This window comes from Poromitra crassiceps (genome assembly GCF_964638095.1).
Source record: "Poromitra crassiceps genome assembly, chromosome: 15".
NCBI classification, from domain to species: Eukaryota; Metazoa; Chordata; class Actinopteri; order Beryciformes; family Melamphaidae; genus Poromitra; species Poromitra crassiceps.
Genome location: NC_139634.1, coordinates 7,261,011 through 7,282,806, shown reverse-complemented (window position 1 = coordinate 7,282,806; position 21,796 = coordinate 7,261,011). Strand labels below are relative to the sequence as shown.

The 21,796-nt window shown below is 44.2% G+C and overlaps 2 protein-coding genes across 2 annotated transcripts in view; one reads left to right on the top strand and one right to left on the bottom strand.

Annotated features, from left to right (window-relative positions):
- The first annotated feature begins 907 nt into the window (after window positions 1–907).
- Window positions 908–8,234, top strand: LOC310790638 (tubulin beta-4B chain-like). The gene is made up of 7 exons (XM_083652353.1): window positions 908–1,149; window positions 1,876–1,984; window positions 3,409–3,519; window positions 3,715–3,959; window positions 4,512–4,834; window positions 6,379–6,723; window positions 7,300–8,234. Exons 1-7 carry the CDS (start codon window positions 1,093–1,095, stop codon window positions 7,445–7,447), a joined length of 1,338 nt encoding a protein of 445 aa, XP_083508479.1. The 5' UTR covers window positions 908–1,092; the 3' UTR covers window positions 7,448–8,234.
- A 10,310-nt stretch (window positions 8,235–18,544) lies between these two features.
- The window catches only part of ccnjl (cyclin J-like), a gene marked incomplete at its 3' end in the record, with an annotated part of 31,939 nt that continues 28,687 nt past the window's right edge, over window positions 18,545–21,796 (bottom strand). The window contains exons 5-6 of the mRNA XM_083652355.1: window positions 20,319–20,478; window positions 18,545–19,073 (exon numbers count right to left, since the gene is read on the bottom strand). Coding sequence (XP_083508481.1) covers window positions 18,545–19,073; window positions 20,319–20,478 — 689 coding nt within the window. The remainder of the gene's footprint in view (window positions 19,074–20,318; window positions 20,479–21,796) is intronic.

Below are 21,796 nucleotides of genomic sequence, written 5' to 3'. Positions count from 1 at the left end.
ATATAATTTTTTCCGGGTTAGAGCTCCCAGCCGTCGCAGCGCTCAACAGCGCCACTCTGGTCGAAAGCTCGGTAAAAAAAATCGCTGATTTAGACAGCTTGAGAGCGAGAGTCACAGGCAAGTCGTACGGTTAAGGAACTGTTTTAGACGGCAGATGATGAAATCATATTGTCAGGCCCGCCGCACCCCATTACGCAGAGTACGCAGACTGCGTAGGGCATCATGTGACTGAGGGCACCAAAAAAAAAAAAAAAAAAAAAAAATTGGTGCCCTCAGTCAGGCCACTCACTGAACAGCAGGCCAGGCGCCGCCTACTGGTTTACTAGTGGTTTTATTACTTTATTCAGGGTGCATCTCATTGTAAAATTGGACTCGGCCCAAATTGGGCTTCAAACGGCCCAAATTGGGCTTCAAGCGGCCGAAATCTGGCTTCAACCGGCCCAAATCTGGCTTCAACTGGCCCAAATCGGGCTTCAGACGGTCCAAATCTGGCTTCAAACAGCCCAAATCTGGCTTCAAACGGCCCAAATTGGGCTTCAAACAGCCCAAATTTTTCGCCGCCGCCCTTCGGACGCCGGCACGCACGTCGGCCTGTATCAGCCTGGCCTGCTTGGTATCTAATGCCCGGCCTGAATTATGATCCCAGTCCGCCCCTGCTTGCATGTACAGTTTAACAATCACTTGTTTGCTGACATGTACAGTAATTCTAACAATTGTTTGTTTCCCACATGTAATGAAATGTGAGATACACTAGTATCGTTCATAATTAATGATTTTGCAGTCTTTCGTTTGACAGTTATTGAAAGTTTTACGGGGGGGGGGGGCACCACAAAACAATTACGCTTAGGGCACCCAAATGGCCAGCAGCGGCCCTGCATATTGTGGACAAACAGTTATTAAAGGAGCTCGAGTTCATCCTGTGCGTTTACACTCTCAGCGGGGGGTCCACCTGGTTTTGGATTGGCGGCTCGGTGTTGGCACTATATAGCTCAGTGGTTGGCACGCTCATACCGTTTCCGGTTATTCGTTGCAGGAGATTTGTGAAGAGAGCACCGTTGTGTCGTCTTCACTCATAAATCCACCAAAAGAAAAATGAGGGAAATCGTGCATCTGCAGGCGGGCCAGTGTGGCAACCAGATTGGAGCCAAGGTTGGGATGATTTTGTGATTGAAATTGTGTAACATTGTGTACGTTAATTTGTGATAAAGACGTTGAATTGGTTTGGGCGGGTAGGTAATGTTAGCTAGCGTGACAAAGCTAATGTTAGCTTGGTGCTCATAGCTACCGTTGTGTTTGCGTTGCCAAGCTAACGTCAGCTACCCACCTGCTGTCCTTCCTTCATACATTATGCACGTTAAATTCATGATAAAGACGTTGAATTGGTTTGGGCGGGTAGGTAAGTTAGCTAGCGTGACAACGCTAATGTTAGCTTGGTGCTCATAGCTATCGTTGTGTTTGCGTTGCCAAGGTAAGCCAAGCTAATGTCAGCTAGCCACCTAACCTCCCTGGTAACTGTCTGCCTTTCCAAAGCCCTGCCACTCCGAACGTTAACTTCCATTATTCGGACTGGCGGTCGTTTACCTTTTTTTCATAGGCCCCACCATTACGAAAATTCCTGCCTTCATTATTCGAAATGTCGGCCCTTCCTCGTTTTTCTAAAGGAGCCGCCATTCAGAAGTGCCGACCTTAGGTTTAGGCGTGGGGGTGGGAGAGGTTAGGTTTTGGGTTAGGGTCTGGGGGAGGTTAGGTTCAGGCATGGGGGGAGGTTAGGTTTGGCGTGGGGCTGGGTGGCAATATTTCTGAGTGCCGATATTTCGGAGTGGCAGAACGTCGGAGTGGCAGCATGTAACCGTCCTCCCTCTCCTTCATGTGTAGTTCTGGGAGGTGATTAGCGATGAGCACGGCATCGACCCCACCGGGACATACCACGGTGACAGCGACCTGCAGCTGGAGAGAATCAACGTGTATTACAACGAGGCATCAGGTACGTTTAACGTTACTCCTTTTTGGAGCCCAATTACTCGTCTTTTGTGTGTCTACCGTTCCTTGTTTTGTTCTTTCCTGTGAAGCGTCCTTGGGTTCGAGAAAGGCGCTATATAAGTCCAAGTTATTATTATTATTACTGTACTGCGGGGAATTTATGGTAATTACAAATTGGGATAGGACTTGTTGTTAATTACACACTATTCCAGTAGGAGGCGTGCTTAAACCACTAACGTTATGGATATTACTAGCCTTTGGCTGATATATTTTTGATGTGTAACAGACATACGCACGCAGACACACACGCACACACACGAAGTAGCATTAACGTTAGTGTTCTATAATCAGAAACCGAATGACAAGTATCACTGGGAAAGTAGCGGGAAAAAGTGGTGCAACCTGATAACCATGTAACATAATTAATAGCCCATGGTACACCAAACATCCACAAGAATGTTGGCAGTTGTTGGATAATGTTTGATTGGTGTGCTATGGGTTAAACACGTACAAAGGATGGGCAGTTGAATCTGACCAAACAATTCCTAGGCTTCCAAGGCAATTCCAAGGCTACCTAAATTATATATATATATATATATATATATATATATATATATATATATATATATATATATATATATATTTTTTTTTTTTTTTTTGGTCTATTCTATGCTTCATACAATGTCTCTGTTTATATTCTTCCCTATCTGAGTGAGCAACTGTAGCATGACCTAATTAATTTCCCCCCACAGATCAATAAAGTGATTCTGATTCCAAACAAGGACAGACAGCCATGGCACACCTAACAAACATCTGTGTTGGTCCTCGTTTGTTGTAGAAAGTTTGATTGGTGTGCCACGGGCTACATCCAAACAGCGGATTTTCTGTCGTTCGTTAACCAAATTTACACAATTATTATGATTATTTTTAATAGCGCAATCCGTCCGCTCTATCACATGTGGCTGCATTAAGTTACTGTCAACATACATTAACGTTATAATCGTATGTATTTATACTTTGCAATATCGACCGGTAGGAACCTGGGGAGCGCCGTTTAATACCTAGAGAGAGCGTCTCCTTTGTAATATGAGCTTGACGCCATACATGAACGTTACATGAAACCGTCACCACCATCTTGCCAAATGAAAGGCAGTTTAGACAGCTGATGTCACCACCGATCGAGCTCCATGCCTTGTGAATAAATAAATGTTATTACACTGAGCCAGGCTGTTGTAATTGTATCACCATATCCCAGACAGAAACCACAATGTCCCCCCCCCCTCCTCTATTTCCCTTTATTTCTGTCTAAACTAAGCCTGTAAATCCACATCTTTAATGTCCTCTCTGAAATTGAGATATTTTTGTTTGTGTAAATGGTTTTGTATATCTGTCCTCCAATAATTCTTATCCCCGTGTTTGCATCACTAGGTGGCAAGTATGTTCCTCGTGCTGTGCTGGTGGACTTGGAGCCAGGCACCATGGACTCTGTGCGGTCTGGTCCCTTTGGCCAGATCTTTAGACCGGACAACTTTATCTTTGGTGAGATTTTTAATGTGGTGATTCAAGTTTAAACAAGCCTCTGTCTCAGCTGACCCACTCAATCTTCATTGTTGGCAAATGTATATTTTAATAAGCCGCAAGAGACAACATTATAGGCATAATTCAAGTAATATAGGAGTTGGTAGGTTTTGACATGATGGCAGTGATATATTCCTGTGTGTATGTGCTCCACAGGTCAGAGTGGAGCAGGTAACAACTGGGCTAAGGGCCACTACACGGAGGGAGCGGAGCTGGTGGACTCGGTGCTGGATGTGGTGAGGAAGGAGGCCGAGAGCTGCGACTGCCTGCAGGGCTTCCAGCTCACCCACTCCCTGGGCGGAGGCACCGGCTCCGGCATGGGAACCCTGATGATCAGCAAGATCCGAGAGGAGTACCCCGACCGCATCATGAACACTTTCAGTGTGGTGCCTTCACCTAAGGTACAGGAAACACGTGATGCATGCGAATCTTACAAGCCTGTATGTCTGAGGCTACTATTTTTTCTGTCACTGTTAGTCCAGAATTGCCCTGGAATTAAAGAATATGGATTGAACAGAACAAACATATAGACATGACCGTCATTGCTGGACGGTTGCCTAGAATCTTGGACTGCACAATTAGTCGAATATTAATTGTGATCAAGATTTTGGCTCCCCCACAATCATGAGCGCAAGAAAATGTTCCGTTTAGCAATGTTGCTCTCGTTTTGTCTTGTAAATCCAGCGCACTATGTATTTATTTATTCATTCATTTTCTAGTTCAATAAATGCTTGATATTCCCAAAGAGTAATTGTGAGCTCGATATTGATCAAAATAATTGTGATTATCATTGTGACCATAATCGTGCAGCGCTAATCTGTCATCCTTGCACAGGATGTCATCTGATGCTGCATTTTGAGCCATGTTCTGATCTTTGTTGGATGCCCTTCCTCTGTCTTCCCCCCCCCCCCCACACACACGTCATTCCCTCTGTCTCATCATTCTCTCCCCAGGTGTCGGACACGGTGGTGGAGCCCTACAACGCCACTCTGTCCGTCCACCAGCTGGTGGAGAACACGGACGAGACCTTCTGCATTGATAATGAGGCGCTGTACGACATCTGCTTCCGCACGCTCAAGCTGACCACGCCCACCTACGGGGACCTGAACCACCTGGTGTCGGCCACCATGAGCGGGGTGACCACCTGCCTGCGCTTCCCCGGCCAGCTCAACGCCGACCTGAGGAAGCTGGCAGTCAACATGGTGCCCTTCCCCCGGCTGCACTTCTTCATTCCAGGCTTCGCCCCCCTGACCAGCAGGGGGAGCCAACAGTACAGGTACACAGCCCCGCTTTGCAGAGATGGCATCGGGCCCTTCATTTGCATTTTAATAGCTTGAAGACCGTGTGTGCAAGAGGACTGGGCAATTTATCAATATTATATGGATATCGCAATATCAGACTATCGTCCTAGATTTTGGATATTGCAATATTGTGGTGTGATATGGCATACCATAAGTGTTGTCTTTACCTGCTTTTAAAGGCTGCATTACAGTGAAGTGATGTCATTTTCTGAACTTACCAGAGTGTTTTAGCTGTTCTAATATTTGCCTTTACCCACTTAGTAATTATATTCACATTACTACTGATTATATATTAGGGATGGGGGAGAGTACTCGTTTGTAACGAGAGTACTCGAGTACCGTTTCCGCTGTCCGGGTACTCGCCCACCCCCCTCCCCTATAAAAATGGCCGATCTAACGTTAACAGCGTCTGGCGAATCGCCAGCAACACAGACGTCCATGTATATTAACGCAATCTATATTCAGCAGATGTAAAATAAACAAGATTTGATTGCAGTTGTTTTCCGTTCATGGCCAATTTATATATAGATGTGCAAGCAAAGATGGTAACGTTAGATGTTTTTTACTCGGACGGACCACTTTGACTAACGGACCCCTGACAGTAACTTTGTTTACCATAGCCAAACGTTCCGTGTTTCACCACGGGCGGGGACCATCACTCGGATGTTGTTGGTGGTTTTTGCGGTTAACGTTAGCGAACATTATTACTGTTTGCAGTTATCATGTTTGCAGTTATCACTTTTTGGCAGAACACCAGAGTTTTTAATAAGTGGATTTACTTAACAGTGATCAAGAAGCAGTATGGAATGATTACCGACATGTATTGGGAATTACTTTTACTGAGGTAGGCTAACGGCTAACACCGGATCACCTTATCACAGTCAATCTGTAAAAACTAAAAAGTGCACCAGGCAGCGCTTTTTCCATGCAAAATTGGTAATGTGTGTGAAGTTGCTGTGAACAGCCCCATACAAAGCAGATCACCCCTGCTCTCATCACAGGCATTTGGCGAATGCTAATGGTAACTGCTTAACATAGCCAAACTTAGGATCTTTCATGTGTGTGTGTCGTTCCCCCGGGAGGGGGGGGGGGGGGGAGTACTCGAGTACTCTTTCATAACAGAAGGAGAGTACTCGAGTATTTAAATCCCTTACAATGCCCATCCCTATTATATATCCAAAATCTTGTGTTACTATTTTGCAAAAGTAGTAATAGTCAGAGAAGGAAACCCGGTCTTTGCATTTTATTTTGATCAGTCTTGTTTTAATAAAAGTGCTTGTGACATCTCACATGAAGGCTTTGACTTAGAGCTGAACATTTAGTAGAAAATACCGAATGTATATTGTGTATATGTATATATATGTATATTGTGTACCATATATACATTGCTATATTGTGTACCGCCATTCCGCCTAAAAATACAGAGATATAATTTTTGGTCCATATCGCTCAGCCCTAGTACAGTGCAATAAAATAATTTGCGTTCCCGGGAGTGACTCCTGTCTCCATCCTCTTCCAGAGCACTGACGGTTCCCGAACTCACGCAGCAGATGTTCGACGCCAAGAACATGATGGCGGCGTGCGACCCGCGCCACGGCCGCTACCTCACCGTCGCCGTCATCTTCCGCGGCCGCATGTCCATGAAGGAGGTGGACGAGCAGATGCTGAACGTGCAGAACAAGAACAGCAGCTACTTCGTGGAGTGGATCCCCAACAACGTGAAGACGGCCGTGTGCGACATCCCGCCCCGCGGCCTCAAGATGGCCGCCACCTTCATCGGCAACAGCACGGCCATCCAGGAGCTGTTCAAGCGCATCTCCGAGCAGTTCACCGCCATGTTCCGCCGCAAGGCCTTCCTCCACTGGTGCGTAGCAACGGCTGTCGTTCACGCTAGTTAGAGCTCCCTGTACCCAGAACTCCTACTGGGAAATACCCTCTACTAGGTATACTAGACCAGTGGTTCTCAAGCTGTGGTATGGGTACTACTCTACTAGGTATACTAGACCAGTGGTTCTCAAGCTGTGGTATGGGTACCACTGTACTAAACTATCATGGTTCCCACAGGTCCTCGAAATCCTTGCAAGTTCAAGCCTCTCTTTTTAATTGTCTGTGAGCTTCTGTAAAACTGTTCGTTCTCATAAGAATTCTGTGTTGTAACTTGAATTAACCTTGAGCCGTGTCTCAAACTATGTCGTGTTGGGTCCTTGAATTTGAGGGAATTGGGCTTGGAAAGTCCTTGAAAAAGTCCCTGAATTTCCAGTGCATCGATGACTTTGCTGCATTCGAAAGATACAGAGAGGCTAAAGATACAGAGAGGCTAGTAGTATTTCAACCTGAGGAGCAGTGTTTTTTGTTGTATTTTTTTTCTCCCTCTCCCAAACTGTAGTTTTGTCAAATGAACATTGTGGTCATTGTTAAATCATCCTGGACTCTGTTGCAGGTACACCGGCGAGGGCATGGACGAGATGGAGTTCACCGAGGCAGAGAGCAACATGAACGACCTGGTGTCAGAGTACCAGCAGTACCAAGACGCCACCGCCGAGGAGGAGGGAGAGTTTGAGGAAGAAGGGGAGGAGGACCTGGCCTAGAAACCAGGGGGCTGAGCAGCTGTTCAAAGGCTTTCTCTGTTTTCACTGTTTTTCACTGTTCGTATTTGTCTCTGCTGCTCCTGTTACGTGGTACGTGTGCTACCAGGTGAGTCACCATGACGTACAACTGATGCACTTTACTGCTAACCTGTATTTAATGATGGACATCTCTGATTTGACAGATTATGTCATAGACATTGTGACGTTATCGTTGATGTCATAGCCATTGTGACATCATCAGTGATGTATACTATGTCATCAGTGATGTCACTTAAGGGATTGTGATGTCATCAGGCTTTGTCTAGCTTTAAACATGAAGGGTGCTCTGCTCTTTGTACTCATTTCTATCATTTAGGCACAAAACCCTTAAATTAATTGCACTACAAGACTGAAAGATGCAAAGAGTATGTCTGAAATTGGCCACTGGTACATGATCAGGAATGTGCATTTTATGCAATGTTTGTTAGAAAGAAAAGTTGGTCTAATGGACGGAATATTTTGTAATGGTCTTGTACTGTGTGGAATAAACCTGGGAAAAAATGTTTAATAGGTTTGGCTTAGTATCATGTCTTGCTATTGTAAGGGCTGTTTTATGGTTGTTAGGCAAGTGTCTGTCGACAGTGTCTTTAAGACAAAAATGCTGTACATGTCTTTTTTACGCCTTTTTTGTCTTCAGACACTGTTGCAAATAAAACAGAATTAACCGGTACAGTCATCATTTCATCTTCAAATCTGTCCGTCTCAGATGGAAATGTCATGTGTGTCCAGTCAAGCTGAAAAGGATCTGACAAAACTAGCTGGTGGGAAGCCATCAATTTACATTTTAAAAGTAGGCTACATTATCATATGTTTGGTTTGATCTTAGTGGCATGTTAATAATAATAAAGGTATTTCCTAGATGGAGGATCCAGCCTGTAAAAGTATTTCTAATTTGATCAGCAATGGACTTTGGTTTATGCGCACAAGATTGGACATTTCCTTTAGCATCATTGCTGCCAAGATGAAGATCATAACCATGTGGTCATGGAAAATCTCTTTGAATAGGGTTGAGTTGAAGGCCTGAGAACATTGCAGTGGCTGATAATCTGAAGGCTTTATGAGTATCAGGAAAGGTCCACAGATATGGAACAAAGCTTGCCAACATCCAAATCCACAGGCAGTCAGGTGAGTAGATGTTCAGTGTAGTGCTGGAGGCTGGTTGTGTAGGTTTGAAGAGGTTAAACTACACATGTCCAACATGCTATACATCTACTGACTGATCTGACTACAGACTAAACGCCACGATAGGAAGAGGAAGTGAAATGTGGCTTTTTTGTTTGTTTTTATTGGGGCTGCTCAACAGTTGCTCATAGTTAAACCACCTTTTTATAATTAAATAATATAATTGTAAAAATATAATTAAACTATATTGCTAGTAAATTAATGCAACAGGCAAGTGGAATTAGGGTTAGGCCTACTACTTTAAATATATTATACAATTAACAGGGAAAAACATGTATATTTATAGGAATTTTATAAGAGTCAGAGTCCACGGGAGGTAAAAAAAAAAAAAAGCCACAATAAAATAATTGCTGAGTATCACAGACACTAAAGAATATAAGAGATAAGGAATGTCAAAGTAAGATAAGAACACTAAACTCACAACGGAGGACCATAAATACATATATTGAGGGACATCAGGATTTGTCGGTATCTACAGGAATAAGATGTTACAGCATACATGGGCAAACTGCGGCCCGCGGGCGCCACCTGTGTGGCCCGCGATGGAATTGAAAAAAAAAAAAAAAAAAAAAATTTTTTACACAGTGCACCTGAAGACAACATGCAAGATACCCGCTGAATAAGTGTCCAAATGTTCATGTCATTCTGGCCAATACTCCACTTCTGTTATAGCATTTCAGTCTGGAATATGGAATATCTTTCAATAATCTTTATGACTAAAAGGCTACATTGAATTAGAAATTTAAATAATTAACTCATTGGTTTTGGATTTATTTAGCTTCAAGACTGCATTTTTGTTCGTGTGACCCTCAACACAGGCTTTGATCATCCCGGGCCACTTACTGATACTTATGCTTAAATTAACCCACTCATATTCTGATTTATTTCAAGAAAAACATTTTGGCTAGTGGAAATTCTAATTGGCTGGTAACTTTAAAATCTAGCAGCCATATTGGCAGGTGGTCAAAAAAGTTAATTTCAAGCCCTGAGAGCAGGTGGTGACATAGGAGTGAGTGAGAAAAGGATGAAATATTGGGTGGTTAAGACTGAATAATGACATCACAACAAAATTAGTTATTCCTCTAAACGTGGCTTCAAATGCACCAAATTTTTCACGCTGGCGCCGTTCAGCCCTCAGCAAAACCTGGTAGCGAGGACATTTTTTGTGGCCCTCTCTATCATCAAAGTTACCCATCCATGGGTTACGGCATGACAATATTTGTTCGGCCCCCGGCAACAATCTGGGTTTCTCATGTGGCCCCCCATGAAAAAGAATTGCCCACCCCTGCTCTACATACAGGAGGCCCGTGTCAGAACCATTGAGATATAATATGAATGGAGCGTCCCTATCTCCTCCCTGTATGGTCTATTGAAGCCAAAATCTTCTCAGATCAGAGAACCAGAGTCTGCGCACTAGGTCTTTTGAGTTGAAACCTCAGTCTGAGCCCCCCCCCCCCCCCCCCCTCTATACTTTCTTATGTAGAGCTGCGGTTTCTAGATTTGCACACAGTGCCTTGTGTAGTCAATCCTCTCTGTAAATATGGCACTTTAAGTTCTAATATTTTTTGTCTAGCCAAAAGTAACCATGTAGATTCCCACTCTGAGGTCAGTTTATCAAAATAACGCCTGTACGGAAATCTGAATTTCGTTGTCGGAGATTGCTCCTAGCAGCCAGACAATAGACCTCCGGGCTGCTCAGCCTCTCACTGAGCTATAAGGGGGAAATTATCCGGTGAACTGATCTTTGCAGCTCTGTGTTGATTAGCCTAATGTTTCTGTGGCATTTTGATTAACTTTATGATTTAATTCCTTTTGGAGCAAATGTTGGTTTAACAAATCTGACCGTGACGCTTTAGGTTACGTTGTTTACTGGTATAGTGTGTGGTGGCAGCCAAACCTAACGTTAGCCCAGTGCGTTAGCCAGGCTGCCTGTCTCTTCTCTGACTGTATATCCCACTGAGCTATATCTTATTTATGTCAATGGTATATCATTACAACAGCTGAGAGAGGAACCTGTGAAGAACAAACATCCCCACAGTCAAAGCATTTCCCATATCCATATAAAAACATTACCAAAAATAAAACCTCTGTTTATATGTGACGCTAACCCGTTAGCGATTAGCTAATGGCTGGCGGTTGTGTACTAGCCAGGCCCCATTTTATAGCCGGGACGGGAGTTAACGTTATAAAACACATTTCCTGTCAGTTGGACAACCTGGTCAGTTCTGAAAATATGTGTCTATTATTGTGTTATTCCAGCTATCGTTATCGGTTGTTAAGTTATATTAAGCCGATAAATAATGAAAAACAGCTGACTAGCGAAAGCGGCTAACGCCATTGCTAGCCTGCATGTTAAAACCATTGTGTACCTATAACGTAGCTGGAGTAACTCATAAAACACATATTTTCTGAACTTACTTCAGTCCCCAACCAACGTTAATTCCTCGCGCACCTTTCTCAAAACAATGTTCTTTTTATTGCGGTCCATTGATGTCTGGTAGCCAGCACAGCCAACCCATGAGCCACCCGACTTCCAGGGAGCGTTAGATAACATGAAGCCGTGTGTCTTGTCTATGACGATAGATCTATAATGTGCAGAGCCTGTCCAGCCAATGACGGCTTGAGACTGGCTGCCACAGCTGTCAATCATCCATTTTTATGCCTTTTTATATGTCAAATAACTACTTAAAAACAAACTGAGCAGAAAAATTACCACTTGCACAGGCATTAGCATGATAATGACTATCTAAAATGATACAAACCACCTTTGGAAAAAAATTATCTGACGTATACTGTGATTATTTCGGTTGTGATTTTCCCATCCACTAACATGGGGAGGCGGGCCTTGTGACCTAATACTGGATTCAACCGCCAGAGCGGCGATCTAACATGCAGCGGCTTCACTGAACGGGACCAATGCTCAGTCCATCTTATAATATGTCCATGTCTGTTACAGGGACACCATTCCTGTGAGAAGGCATAGGCCTATGTGCTAATTTGATATTTTTTATAGTTTTCATTTGCAGGTTAAACTGTCAGCTGAGCTCTGTTATTGAAGCTTTGGCTAAAGGCCTGAATTTTGCAATGATGTTTTGAAATAAATGTTTAAAAATCGCCACCAAACGTCTGGGAATTTCACTGTCAGAAACTGTCTGTCAGAGCCCGGTGAGAACGGCCGGCAGCAGACACGCCTACATTTATTATTAGAATTTTATTTGGTAGCAGCAATGCAATGTTTCATAGTTCCAATATAGAGCAAGACACTGATGTGCTGCAAAGAGAGTTTATACCTGTTGTTTATTTAAGCAATATAGCATGAGAGCCTGTGTTGTGGCAAATATCCCACGAGGCCTTTTTTGCCTTTTTTGTATAGAAAACGGACAATTATCCACTCTTTGAGATGCAGATGACATTGTTTTGATTCTGGAAGCAGAAGCACAAAACAAAGGTAGTGCACTTCAGAAATCCATCAGTGCCATCAACAACATTGATCCTGTCCTCTAGCCCTTTACCACTAGAGGGTGTTAAAGAGTACAGATACTGGGGCTCATTTGACCAGAATCTCTGGACTAGACAGAGAACATGCACATAGAGCTCTATAGGTGGCGCCATAGCTCAGTGTAAATAAATGGGTGGCATGTATGCTCTAGTCCAGTGGTTCTCAATGTGGCCAACAGTCAAAGGGGGGCCCAGCTAATTTATGACTTGTTAAACTTTAAAAAAAATTCCCATTTACATGAAATTAGAGAATGTAGAAGAATGACTATTTTGTCCATAGTGTCTCTATTATCTCTGTACCTACAACACAGGCAATATTTATTATTGTTAAATATGATTCCATGACTATCATGGAATCATATCTAACAATAAAAAATATTGTCAGACAGAGACAAAATCTCATCTGCCAAGGCAAATCTGTGGCCCTACGTAGGCCTATAACCTTATGATGTGTGTATATGTGCCATGTATATGTATGATATAGTATGGTATGACATGTAAACCCCTTTCAACTTGACTGATAAAGCACTATGGAATTTTGTATTTTCACTACTTTAAACATAATGATCCTTTTGATGGTTTGATCGTGGCCTTTTACTATCTTAGACCTTAAAGAGGGTGAAATCCGTCTTCATTATTGATATTCATTGGATGCCATCATGACATTTACATAATAATAGCCCTCTCTTGAAAATTGACACAATGGCGTCATTTCAGCCCAGTCAGGCACTACTTTACTTGTTTCATTTCAGCCCAGTCAGGCACTACTTTACTTGTTTCATTTCAGCCCAGTCAGGCACTACTTTACTTGTTTCATTTCAGCCCAGTCAGGCACTACTTTACTTGTTTCATTTCAGCCCAGTCAGGCACTACTTTACTTGTTTCATTTCAGCCCAGTCAGGCACTACTTTACTTGTTTCATTTCAGCCCAGTCAGGCACTACTTTACTTGTTTCACATGTTGGGTGCTTTGGCAAAGAGGCACATGTTGAATTCTTCAGAGCAACAAAAATATACATTTCCCTGTGCTGTGATTCATCAACCAGAACAAAATACTAATTTCCATTTCATACAATTTGTTTCATTTCCAAGAATGGAATAAATTCACCTGATTCTCAAAGATTTATAATTCACTAGGGAAAGACTTGCATGTAAGTGTATATGAATTATTAGACAATGTAGTAAATACATCATCAGATTCTTGTGGTGAGTAAATACGACAATTCACTAAATTGTCATATTTTTAGTGCAAGGGAGCATGGAAGACTGATATTAAGTGTATGCATGCATTGCATTGATAATAATCCTTGGTTCAACTTGTCCAACTGTTTTCTGCTCTGTCAATTTAAAGCATGTGCATATAGACAGCCACCACAAAGATCATAGTAAGGTGAGGAGCACTCACTCCATGCAGGCACGCAAACCCCTTGCAGACCAAGGAACGGCTGCAAGCAGAATGTGAGAATGATCCATCACCAAAGTGACGGCCCCCCGGCTCTGCACTGCTCCCTTCTCTCCCACTCCCCCACCAGCACCCACAAGACAGGCATGACATCACAGCTCCATACAGACAGGCAGTGTGACATCACAGCTCCTTATAGACAGGCAGTGTGACATCACAGCTCCTTACAGACAGGCAGTGTGACATCACAGCTCCTTATAGACAGGCAGCGTGACATCACAGCTCCTTATAGACAGGCAGCGTGACATCACAGCTCCTTATAGACAGGCAGCGTGACATCACAGCTCCTTACAGACAGGCAGCGTGACATCACAGCTCCTTATAGACAGGCAGCGTGACATCACAGCTCCTTACAGACAGGCAGCGTGACATCACAGTGTCTTACAGACAGGCAGCGTGACATCACAGCTCCTTACAGACAGGCAGCGTGACATCACAGTGTCTTACAGACAGGCAGCGTGACATCACAGTGTCTTACAGACAGGCAGCGTGACATCACAGCTCCTTACAGACAGGCAGCGTGACATCACAGCTCCTTACAGACAGGCAGCGTGACATCACACACAATAAACTCAAACCATGTAAGCAGTGCACATAAGAGCACTGCCAAATCAATACTGATTGCATCTTAATTTGTATAGTAAATTAAGTAATAAAATCTATTACTTTAATTACTTTCAGATCAGGCCACATTGTGGAGGAACATTGTGTAGCTCCTCCTGCTTTTGTTTAATCATAATGCTAATTAAAGATGTGAGCTGATGTCATTAGCCATTTTCATATGGGGTGAATCCTATAACCATTTTTTGAATTAGGATACTTGCAGAAACAAAAATCAATTTCACACTCAAATGAATATTCAACTGTGTTGTGGAGAGCAAAGCTAAGGGCCAAGGACTTCTCAGAGTCCACTGTGCTGTGTTTTAGCACAAGGAGGGGCAGTCAGTTTGTAAGCACCATATACAAGCAGATTGTCTCATGTATGTATGTATGTGTGTGTGTGTGTGTGTGTGTGTGTGTGTGTGTGTGTATGTATGTATGAGAGGGAGAGCACTGTCATTGAGGACAAGCAATGAATACATTTCTATATATCAAAATGCCACAGAACATAGAAAGCCTTGAGTGAACTATGGAGGCGGAGTGAGAGGGCAGAAGAGAGCGTGGACTTGATTCTTCTATCAAGTGTTGAATAATAACTTTGTCTACAAGTCTGAAAAATACTCCTGCTTGTGAACGTGGGGGTGACAGATCCAACGCTTTGTCTCGGATATGAACTCAATGCAACGTGTTGTACTTCAGTTCAGAACTACCTCGTTTCAATGAATGGCGCGATCTGTGGTCGCACACTGACCTGGCATCTGGTCGCGCCTCGACGAACCTGTGGAAATCCAGCTGGGCTTATCTTCTGTGGAGCCGCTGCATCGACTTCCCTCTGAACAGACTGGAGGTCACTGCAGTGGAACACATCCCCCCACCCGAGAGCTGCAGGCATTTCATTCATGTTTTCTTGCTCGAACACACCCAAAAAAAACCAAGGCAATCCAGTTCACTTGTGTGTTTATTTTCCATGAGCACATTTGATAAAAGAATTCCCTTTATCATTCAGCGTCACAATAAACCAAGCCTACAGATTGTTACAAAATAATATAAAAATATAAATGGGAAGTTTGTAGTGTCGTGTCATTACTATCACATTACAAAAATGTTATTTTGTTTGGTGTGAGAGATATCGGCACAGTAGAACTCTAAGCTAAAAAAGACAAATGTATTCAGTAAATCTATCACTCAAAGGAGGTGGCTGCAATATGCAACATATTCACTGTGTTCAGAGCCCATTGCCCCTCTCTGGCAGAAATCAAGTCAAATCACACAATTATCAAAAAAATAAGTTACAAACGATGAACCAGTGGTGAACACCAGACAGTGATGGCTGTGGAAATTCTACAAACAGAAAAGCATCATATTGCACCTTTGAGACCTCAGTGAGAAGTTGCTCTTATGAGTAGTGAGGGGAGAGCAAGTTGTACTCGAAAACATCTAGTTCAGGTTCACACCAACTGAATCCATCATGTGGAACGCAAAAGGCTTCAACTAAAAGATACACTGAGAACAAAGGGAATGTCAAATATAACTGTACAAACAAAGGAAGCGAAACAAAATCATAGTGTTGCAGTTCATAGAATGGAAAAGTACATGGACAAGTCGTTTACAGTGGTAGGAGAACTTAGAGGTCAGGCTGGCACAGATTGAGCAATCTGGGAACCCAGAGTCTATTTCGATTTGAGAAATAGACTCTGGCACAGCCCTAGCGTTTTTCCCAGCTTCCTGTACAGCGCTCCTCTCCTGCCACCGTCACTTCCTTTTCCGCGTCCGTGCTCCACTGTTTACAGTCTGAATAGCAACTTGCGCGGCGACTTTGGTGATCATTTTCCACTGTTGTTGTGAGACGAGTTGACTTCTTCTATGCAGTGTGTTTATGCGTTAACGTTATTAGCGTTATAGCTGAAACGGACGCGGAAAAGGAAGTGGCGGTGGCAGGAGAGGCGCGCCGTACAGGAAGCCGGGGGAAAAAAGGTAGGGCTATCCCAGAGTCTATTTTTCAAATGAAAATAGACTCTGGGTTCCCAGATTGCAGAGTTAGTGATTCATGAGCGAGTATGAAAAGTCGCCATATTAGTCAGTGTTATATTGTAGGTTTACAGCAGGCTTCATACAGTGTTAACTGGGAAATGTAGTCTATTAATTTATGGTTCATAACAATGCTCGAGCCTGACAACCGCTGAGGACAAGGCACTAACGTGGTAAGATGTCCACAGCAACTTCATCTGTTTGAAGGTAGAACTCACATTTCATTTGGTTCTACCAGACCGAAGAAGTCACGTGACCGGCTGGTCCACCAGGCTAAGATCATCACAGTTTGGGTGAGAAGCGGCACCATGTTTAACCCATTGATACCCGATGCAGCATTCGTGTGTGTATCCCTTTAAGACCGTCTTAAAGGGATACACACACAAATGAGGGATATACACGCAAATGCTGCATCAGGTATCAATGGGTTAATCCGTGAAACTGTCCATTAGTGAATTATTCCGTTTGTTACAAGAGAAGCTCACGCGTCTCTTACAACTGTGAGCTGCCGTTGGTTTCAATTCAGTCATGAATAACCTACATACTAGAAAGACAGGGGCCACGGCCATTTTCGGCATCGCCATGGTAACCGGTACTCAACCCTTGTGACCGGCACTGGGAATCTGGATGTGTTTATGCTTTAACAGGAAGTTTGAAGAGTGGGAATTGCAGCTTGCTTTGGAAATCTGGGAAGCAATTACTGAAGACTAGACTGACTACAGATGTCTGTGTTTTACCACAAGGTTGTTCCACTAGGATGCACATATTATAGACAGATCCATCTTTTTTTCTTTGCTCAGAAGTCTGTTGCTGACTTCTGAGCAAAGCGTGGTCCAGTGATGAGGAAGGGGACTATTCCAGACCCCATGGACGCCATGTTGGCATCCACTTAAAGCATACTCAACAGGACAGGGTAACTGGAAGGCTGGCCGTTTCAGCCTTAAAACCTGAGCCTGAATATAGAAGTTTCTATGAAAGGATACAAAGAAAACTATTATTTTGTATTTCATGTTGTGTTTCTACATTGGTATATATTTAAAATAAAAAAAAAGCTACACTATATATCAACCCCAAAAAAAAGTACAAAGAACAAGAAAAAGCATGTCATCATAAATAAAAGCTATGGCATGTTTCAATGGCATCGTCATATTCAAGTAATCTTGTTCAAGTCCCTGATACTTTGTGGTTCACGTAAACATTGGAGTCTTTAACACAGACACAGAACCAACAGTTCGTAAGAAGGCAGCAGCAATTCATATATATACACAACACAACCAACGTCCACGTCTCCTTCACCACGGTTGTCCGATCACAACCGCTCATATCGGTTCATTTTCAATTCTTTGAGTGGTGCCGGGGACGCTGGAACCTTGGCTTTAGTACGACGACGACGAGGCCTGTGGCTGGAGGCGGGGCCACGCGCTCGCTCGCTCGGGGGACATCCCGAGCGTGACGCGGCTCGCCACAAGGCTGGACTTTGGAGATATCGGCGAGAACAGATGAAGAGGAGGGAAAAGAGAGGAGCAAAATAAAAGCAAAAGACGACAGGTACGCCCAGAGGGCCGAGCGCTGGGTTTCACCGCACAGAACAATGAATTCTTTGCCCCCCTCCGACGGCTTATGTGCTGGAGGAATTCTCTCCAACAGAGACCACAGCCATCAGATCCTTGTTTGCCGACATGCGGGTGACATAACTTCTTATCCGCTAACATTTAAGCTCCATGTTCTGTTTCTAGCTCTCTCCAATGGCGGGTCAAGAATTAATCGCTTCCTGGTCCATATCTACTCTCGAAATGTGTTCATATTTTTTTTGGGATTAAAGTAAAAGACGTCCAGCAGCAAGAAATCCTTTATCACAGATACTTTTATGTTCTGTGTAGTCCTCAGCATCACCACTGAGAACAGGCACTGGATGAGGTGGGTGGTTAGATCACACTGTGTTGCTTTCATCTCCTTCACAGTGACGACAGTATCAGAACACAGATATATAAACCAGTTCACAATGTGGCAAGAAACTATTCTGCAATGCCCAAGTATTTCATATCAGTCAGTGGTGTGTGTCTGTCACGTCAATGTGATGACCTCTGGGTCTATGTTGCCTTTGGACCTCTGCTTGCGCTTGAGGCGCCTCTGTGAGAGGGAGGGTGCTGGGCGTGCTGCAGGCGTGACGGTGCTGACGGAGAGAGACAGGAGCTCTGTGACTGGGTGGATGCGGGGAGGAAGTTGGGACGGATGATGCATAGCGGTGTACTCCCGTCGAGGCTTGTGATCCCTCTCCGTCTCCTGGCGTCACCTGTCGAAACAGCCGGCCGTGAACGTGTGGTGCGCCCCCAGGTGGGCGGTGTGGTGGGCCCCCAGGTAGCCCCCGCTGTAGGCCATGCTCAGGCAGTGGCGGGGCTCTCCGGCCAGGGCCATCTGCACCTGGAGCGGCAGCGTCCGAGGCCCAGGCTGGAGGCCAGAGGTCAGGCTCGGGTAGGACGGGAAGGCCCCCGCGGGAGTTATGGCGGGAGCCCCGGTGACCAGACCCATCCTGTGGCTCTGAAGGAAGTCCTGAGACATGTTCACCACAGGCCCCAAAGCCTGGGACTCGGCTAACACCTGCAGCTGGGACAGGGAGGGGGAATGCTGGGATAGGTGCGCGAAGCCGTCCGGCTGGAAGAGCAGCTGCTGGGGGTTGGAGGTGGAGGAGGAGGCCGGTCTCTGGATAGCCGACACTGGGGAGAGGTGAGAGGCCTGGGGCTGAGACTGGAGAGACGAGGAGCGGTGGGGAGGGGTGGATTTGGTCTTGTTGGCCTCCTTAACATCGTTGTCATGAGCACTGTGGAAGGGACAAGGGGATATTCTAGTCAGATTATGAACCAACATTAAAAAAGCAATGCTACATGCAATTCAGTGGAGAATTAGAACTGAAAGAGCCAAGGCAGTGCAGGGAGAGAGCAATGTGTGTCTGTGTGTGTGTGTGTGTGTGTGTGTGTGTGTGTGTGTGTGTGTGTGTGTGTGTGTGTGTGTGTGTGTGTGTGTGTATGAAGTATGCAGGAAATATGGCTGCTTAGATAAAGGCATTAACAGGACAGGAGCACAGATGGTTCTATACCAACCTCTTCAACTCTCAAATCATATGAACATCTGTCAATAATCACACAAATGCACATATGACCAAGAAACGTGCCGCTCAATTACAGCTGTCGAATTACCCTGCGCTAAATCCATCAGCTAGGATTAGCACATGGATAGGTTTTGCCGAATGATACACTCACAAAACCCAAAATCCCTCTTGTGGTGAAAACAACAACTGACCTCTTCTGATCTAAAACCATGGCAACCAAAAAAAATGGCTTCATCTACTTTCAGCTAGCGTTACACTTTAACAGAGATGCTGCTACAACCTGAGAGGTTTGTCGACAGCAGGGATGGGCAACTTTGATGATAGAGAGGAGCGACATTAAAAAAAAACTCGCTACCAGAGGGCCAGATTGTGACCATGCACTTCGACCTGTAGCCTACTGTAACACCATCATTCCCAATTATAGCTACTTATTTGATGAAAAGGACTGATAATCAAAGTGTATTGTACCAACATTTATATTTTTCATATTCAAATTTAATAATTCTTCCATTCAGATGACACCAGAAACTTTGCTCTAGCTTTAAAACAGCCCGCTACAGCAATTTGATGGGGTACATCACCCAAATATGTGATATTAATCAGATTAGTAATGTTGCATGTGCAATGTGCATCCTGGATATAGTTTGTTACAATAGCGTTAGCTCAAATGCTAACGTTAAACAGTATGTGGATGGACAATGCTATGTAGCGCCATGTTCTGGGTTGTACAGTAAAATAAAAACACAGATTTTGGTGGTCTAACCTAACCAAAAACGTCCGCCTTGTAAAAAAAATAAAATAAATGAAATTGACCCAGGGGCCACACTGAGTGAGGTTGGGGGCCGCCAGTTGCCCACCCCTGGTCTACAATCATGTGTTTCATCCTTGAGATAGCGGACTCTACATTGTGCTTGTGAGAGAGTGAGAAGGCGTATAGGCGGGTGCATGTCCCCTTACAGCAGCATGAGTTCAATGCACTGAGTAAGGTGGTCCCAGGTGTAGCCGGTTAGCAGATGCAGAGCGGTCGTCCAGCTAGGAGAGATCTGCAGGCAAATACGAGAGGCTGCCACACACGCCGCAGCAACCTGAGATGGTCGGAAACTCAGGAAGGCATGATCTGGAGGAAGCACAGAGACACAGGTACACGGATCAACTTTCAGTCACATCATTACATTACATTACATTACATTACATTACGTCATTTGGCAAACGCTTTTATCCAAAGCGACTTACAATAACACATTTTTGTCAGCAATAGAGCAATCAACTATGCAACACAGTCTATGACAACTACAACATCTGAAGGAACAGTGGTACAAGTTTAGTTTAGGTTAGTAGTTTTTTTTTTTTTTTTTTTTAAGAGATAAAGAAGTTAGTTCAAGAAGGGCCCAGATGGAGCCTGAAAAGGTGTGTCTTTAGTCTTTTCCGAAAGATCGGCAGTGATTCAGCCATCCTGACCGAAGGTGGAAGCTCGTTCCACCATTGTGGTGCCAGGGAGGAGAAGAGTCGCGAACGGGATGAGCGACTTTTGAGCCCCCGTAGCGGAGGAGGGGCGAGGCGTCCTGCACTGGTGGAGGAGCGGAGGGAGCGCTGAGAGGTTTGGAACCTGACCATAGATTGCAGGTACAGGGGAGCTGACTGGTGTACTGCCCTGTAGGCCAGAACCAGTGTTTTGAATTGAATGCGTGCCGAGATGGGAAGCCAGTGAAGGCCCCGGAAGAGGGGAGTGACATGAGAGAATTTGGGTTGGTTGAATACCAGACGGGCTGCAGCGTTCTGAATGAGCTGAAGCGGTCGGATGGCTGCACCAGGTAGCCCAGCCAGAAGAACATTGCAGTAGTCACATCACAACAAGCAACATCTCTGTGTCCAATGGCAATGGTTGCCTGGATCCAGAGCTTTGAATCTGGCCACTCCACCAAGTTGTTTGGTTCTGGTCTGGCATCGTTTTAACGATTAGCCAATCAGCGCCAGGGGAGCGGAGCTGCGGGACTAATGCTGTCTGTCAAGCTGTGTGACGGAACTGAGGTGTAATAACATCAATGGCGACTGCTATAGACAAGACAGACACTATCGAGGTTAATCTTAATATCGGCCGACATATTACAATGGGTATTTCTGTATGTTTTCAATTTTTCTTTTCCTGTGCCAAGAGGTTAAGACAGATCATTTAACATAACATTAGTATTAAACATTCATTCAGTATTAAAAATGTTTAAAAAATAAATAGACCAGGTCAGGGTAGTATAACCCATTTTCAATGGTTTTAAATTGAAAAAACGAAATGGGGGGAATCAGTTTTTTTGTTTTTGTTTTTCCGTTTTGTCCCCGTTCTCGTTTTTGTTTCCCGTTTTCAACTTTAAAACAGAAAAATGGAAAAACGTTTTTAGCACACACAAAAAAATCATGGCGGGCCACTTAAAAACGGGCAGCGG

What these genes read in the sequence shown, in the direction of transcription:
- LOC310790638 (XM_083652353.1), top strand. Translation starts at nt 1,093, where the DNA reads ATGAGGGAAATCGTGCATCTGCAGGCGGGCCAGTGTGGCAACCAGATT. An exon ending in GTATTACAACGAGGCATCAG is followed by an intron (nt 1,985 to 3,408) that starts GTACGTTTAACG and finishes TTGCATCACTAG; the next exon opens with GTGGCAAGTATGTTCCTCGT. An exon ending in AGGGGGAGCCAACAGTACAG is followed by an intron (nt 4,835 to 6,378) that starts GTACACAGCCCC and finishes ATCCTCTTCCAG; the next exon opens with AGCACTGACGGTTCCCGAAC.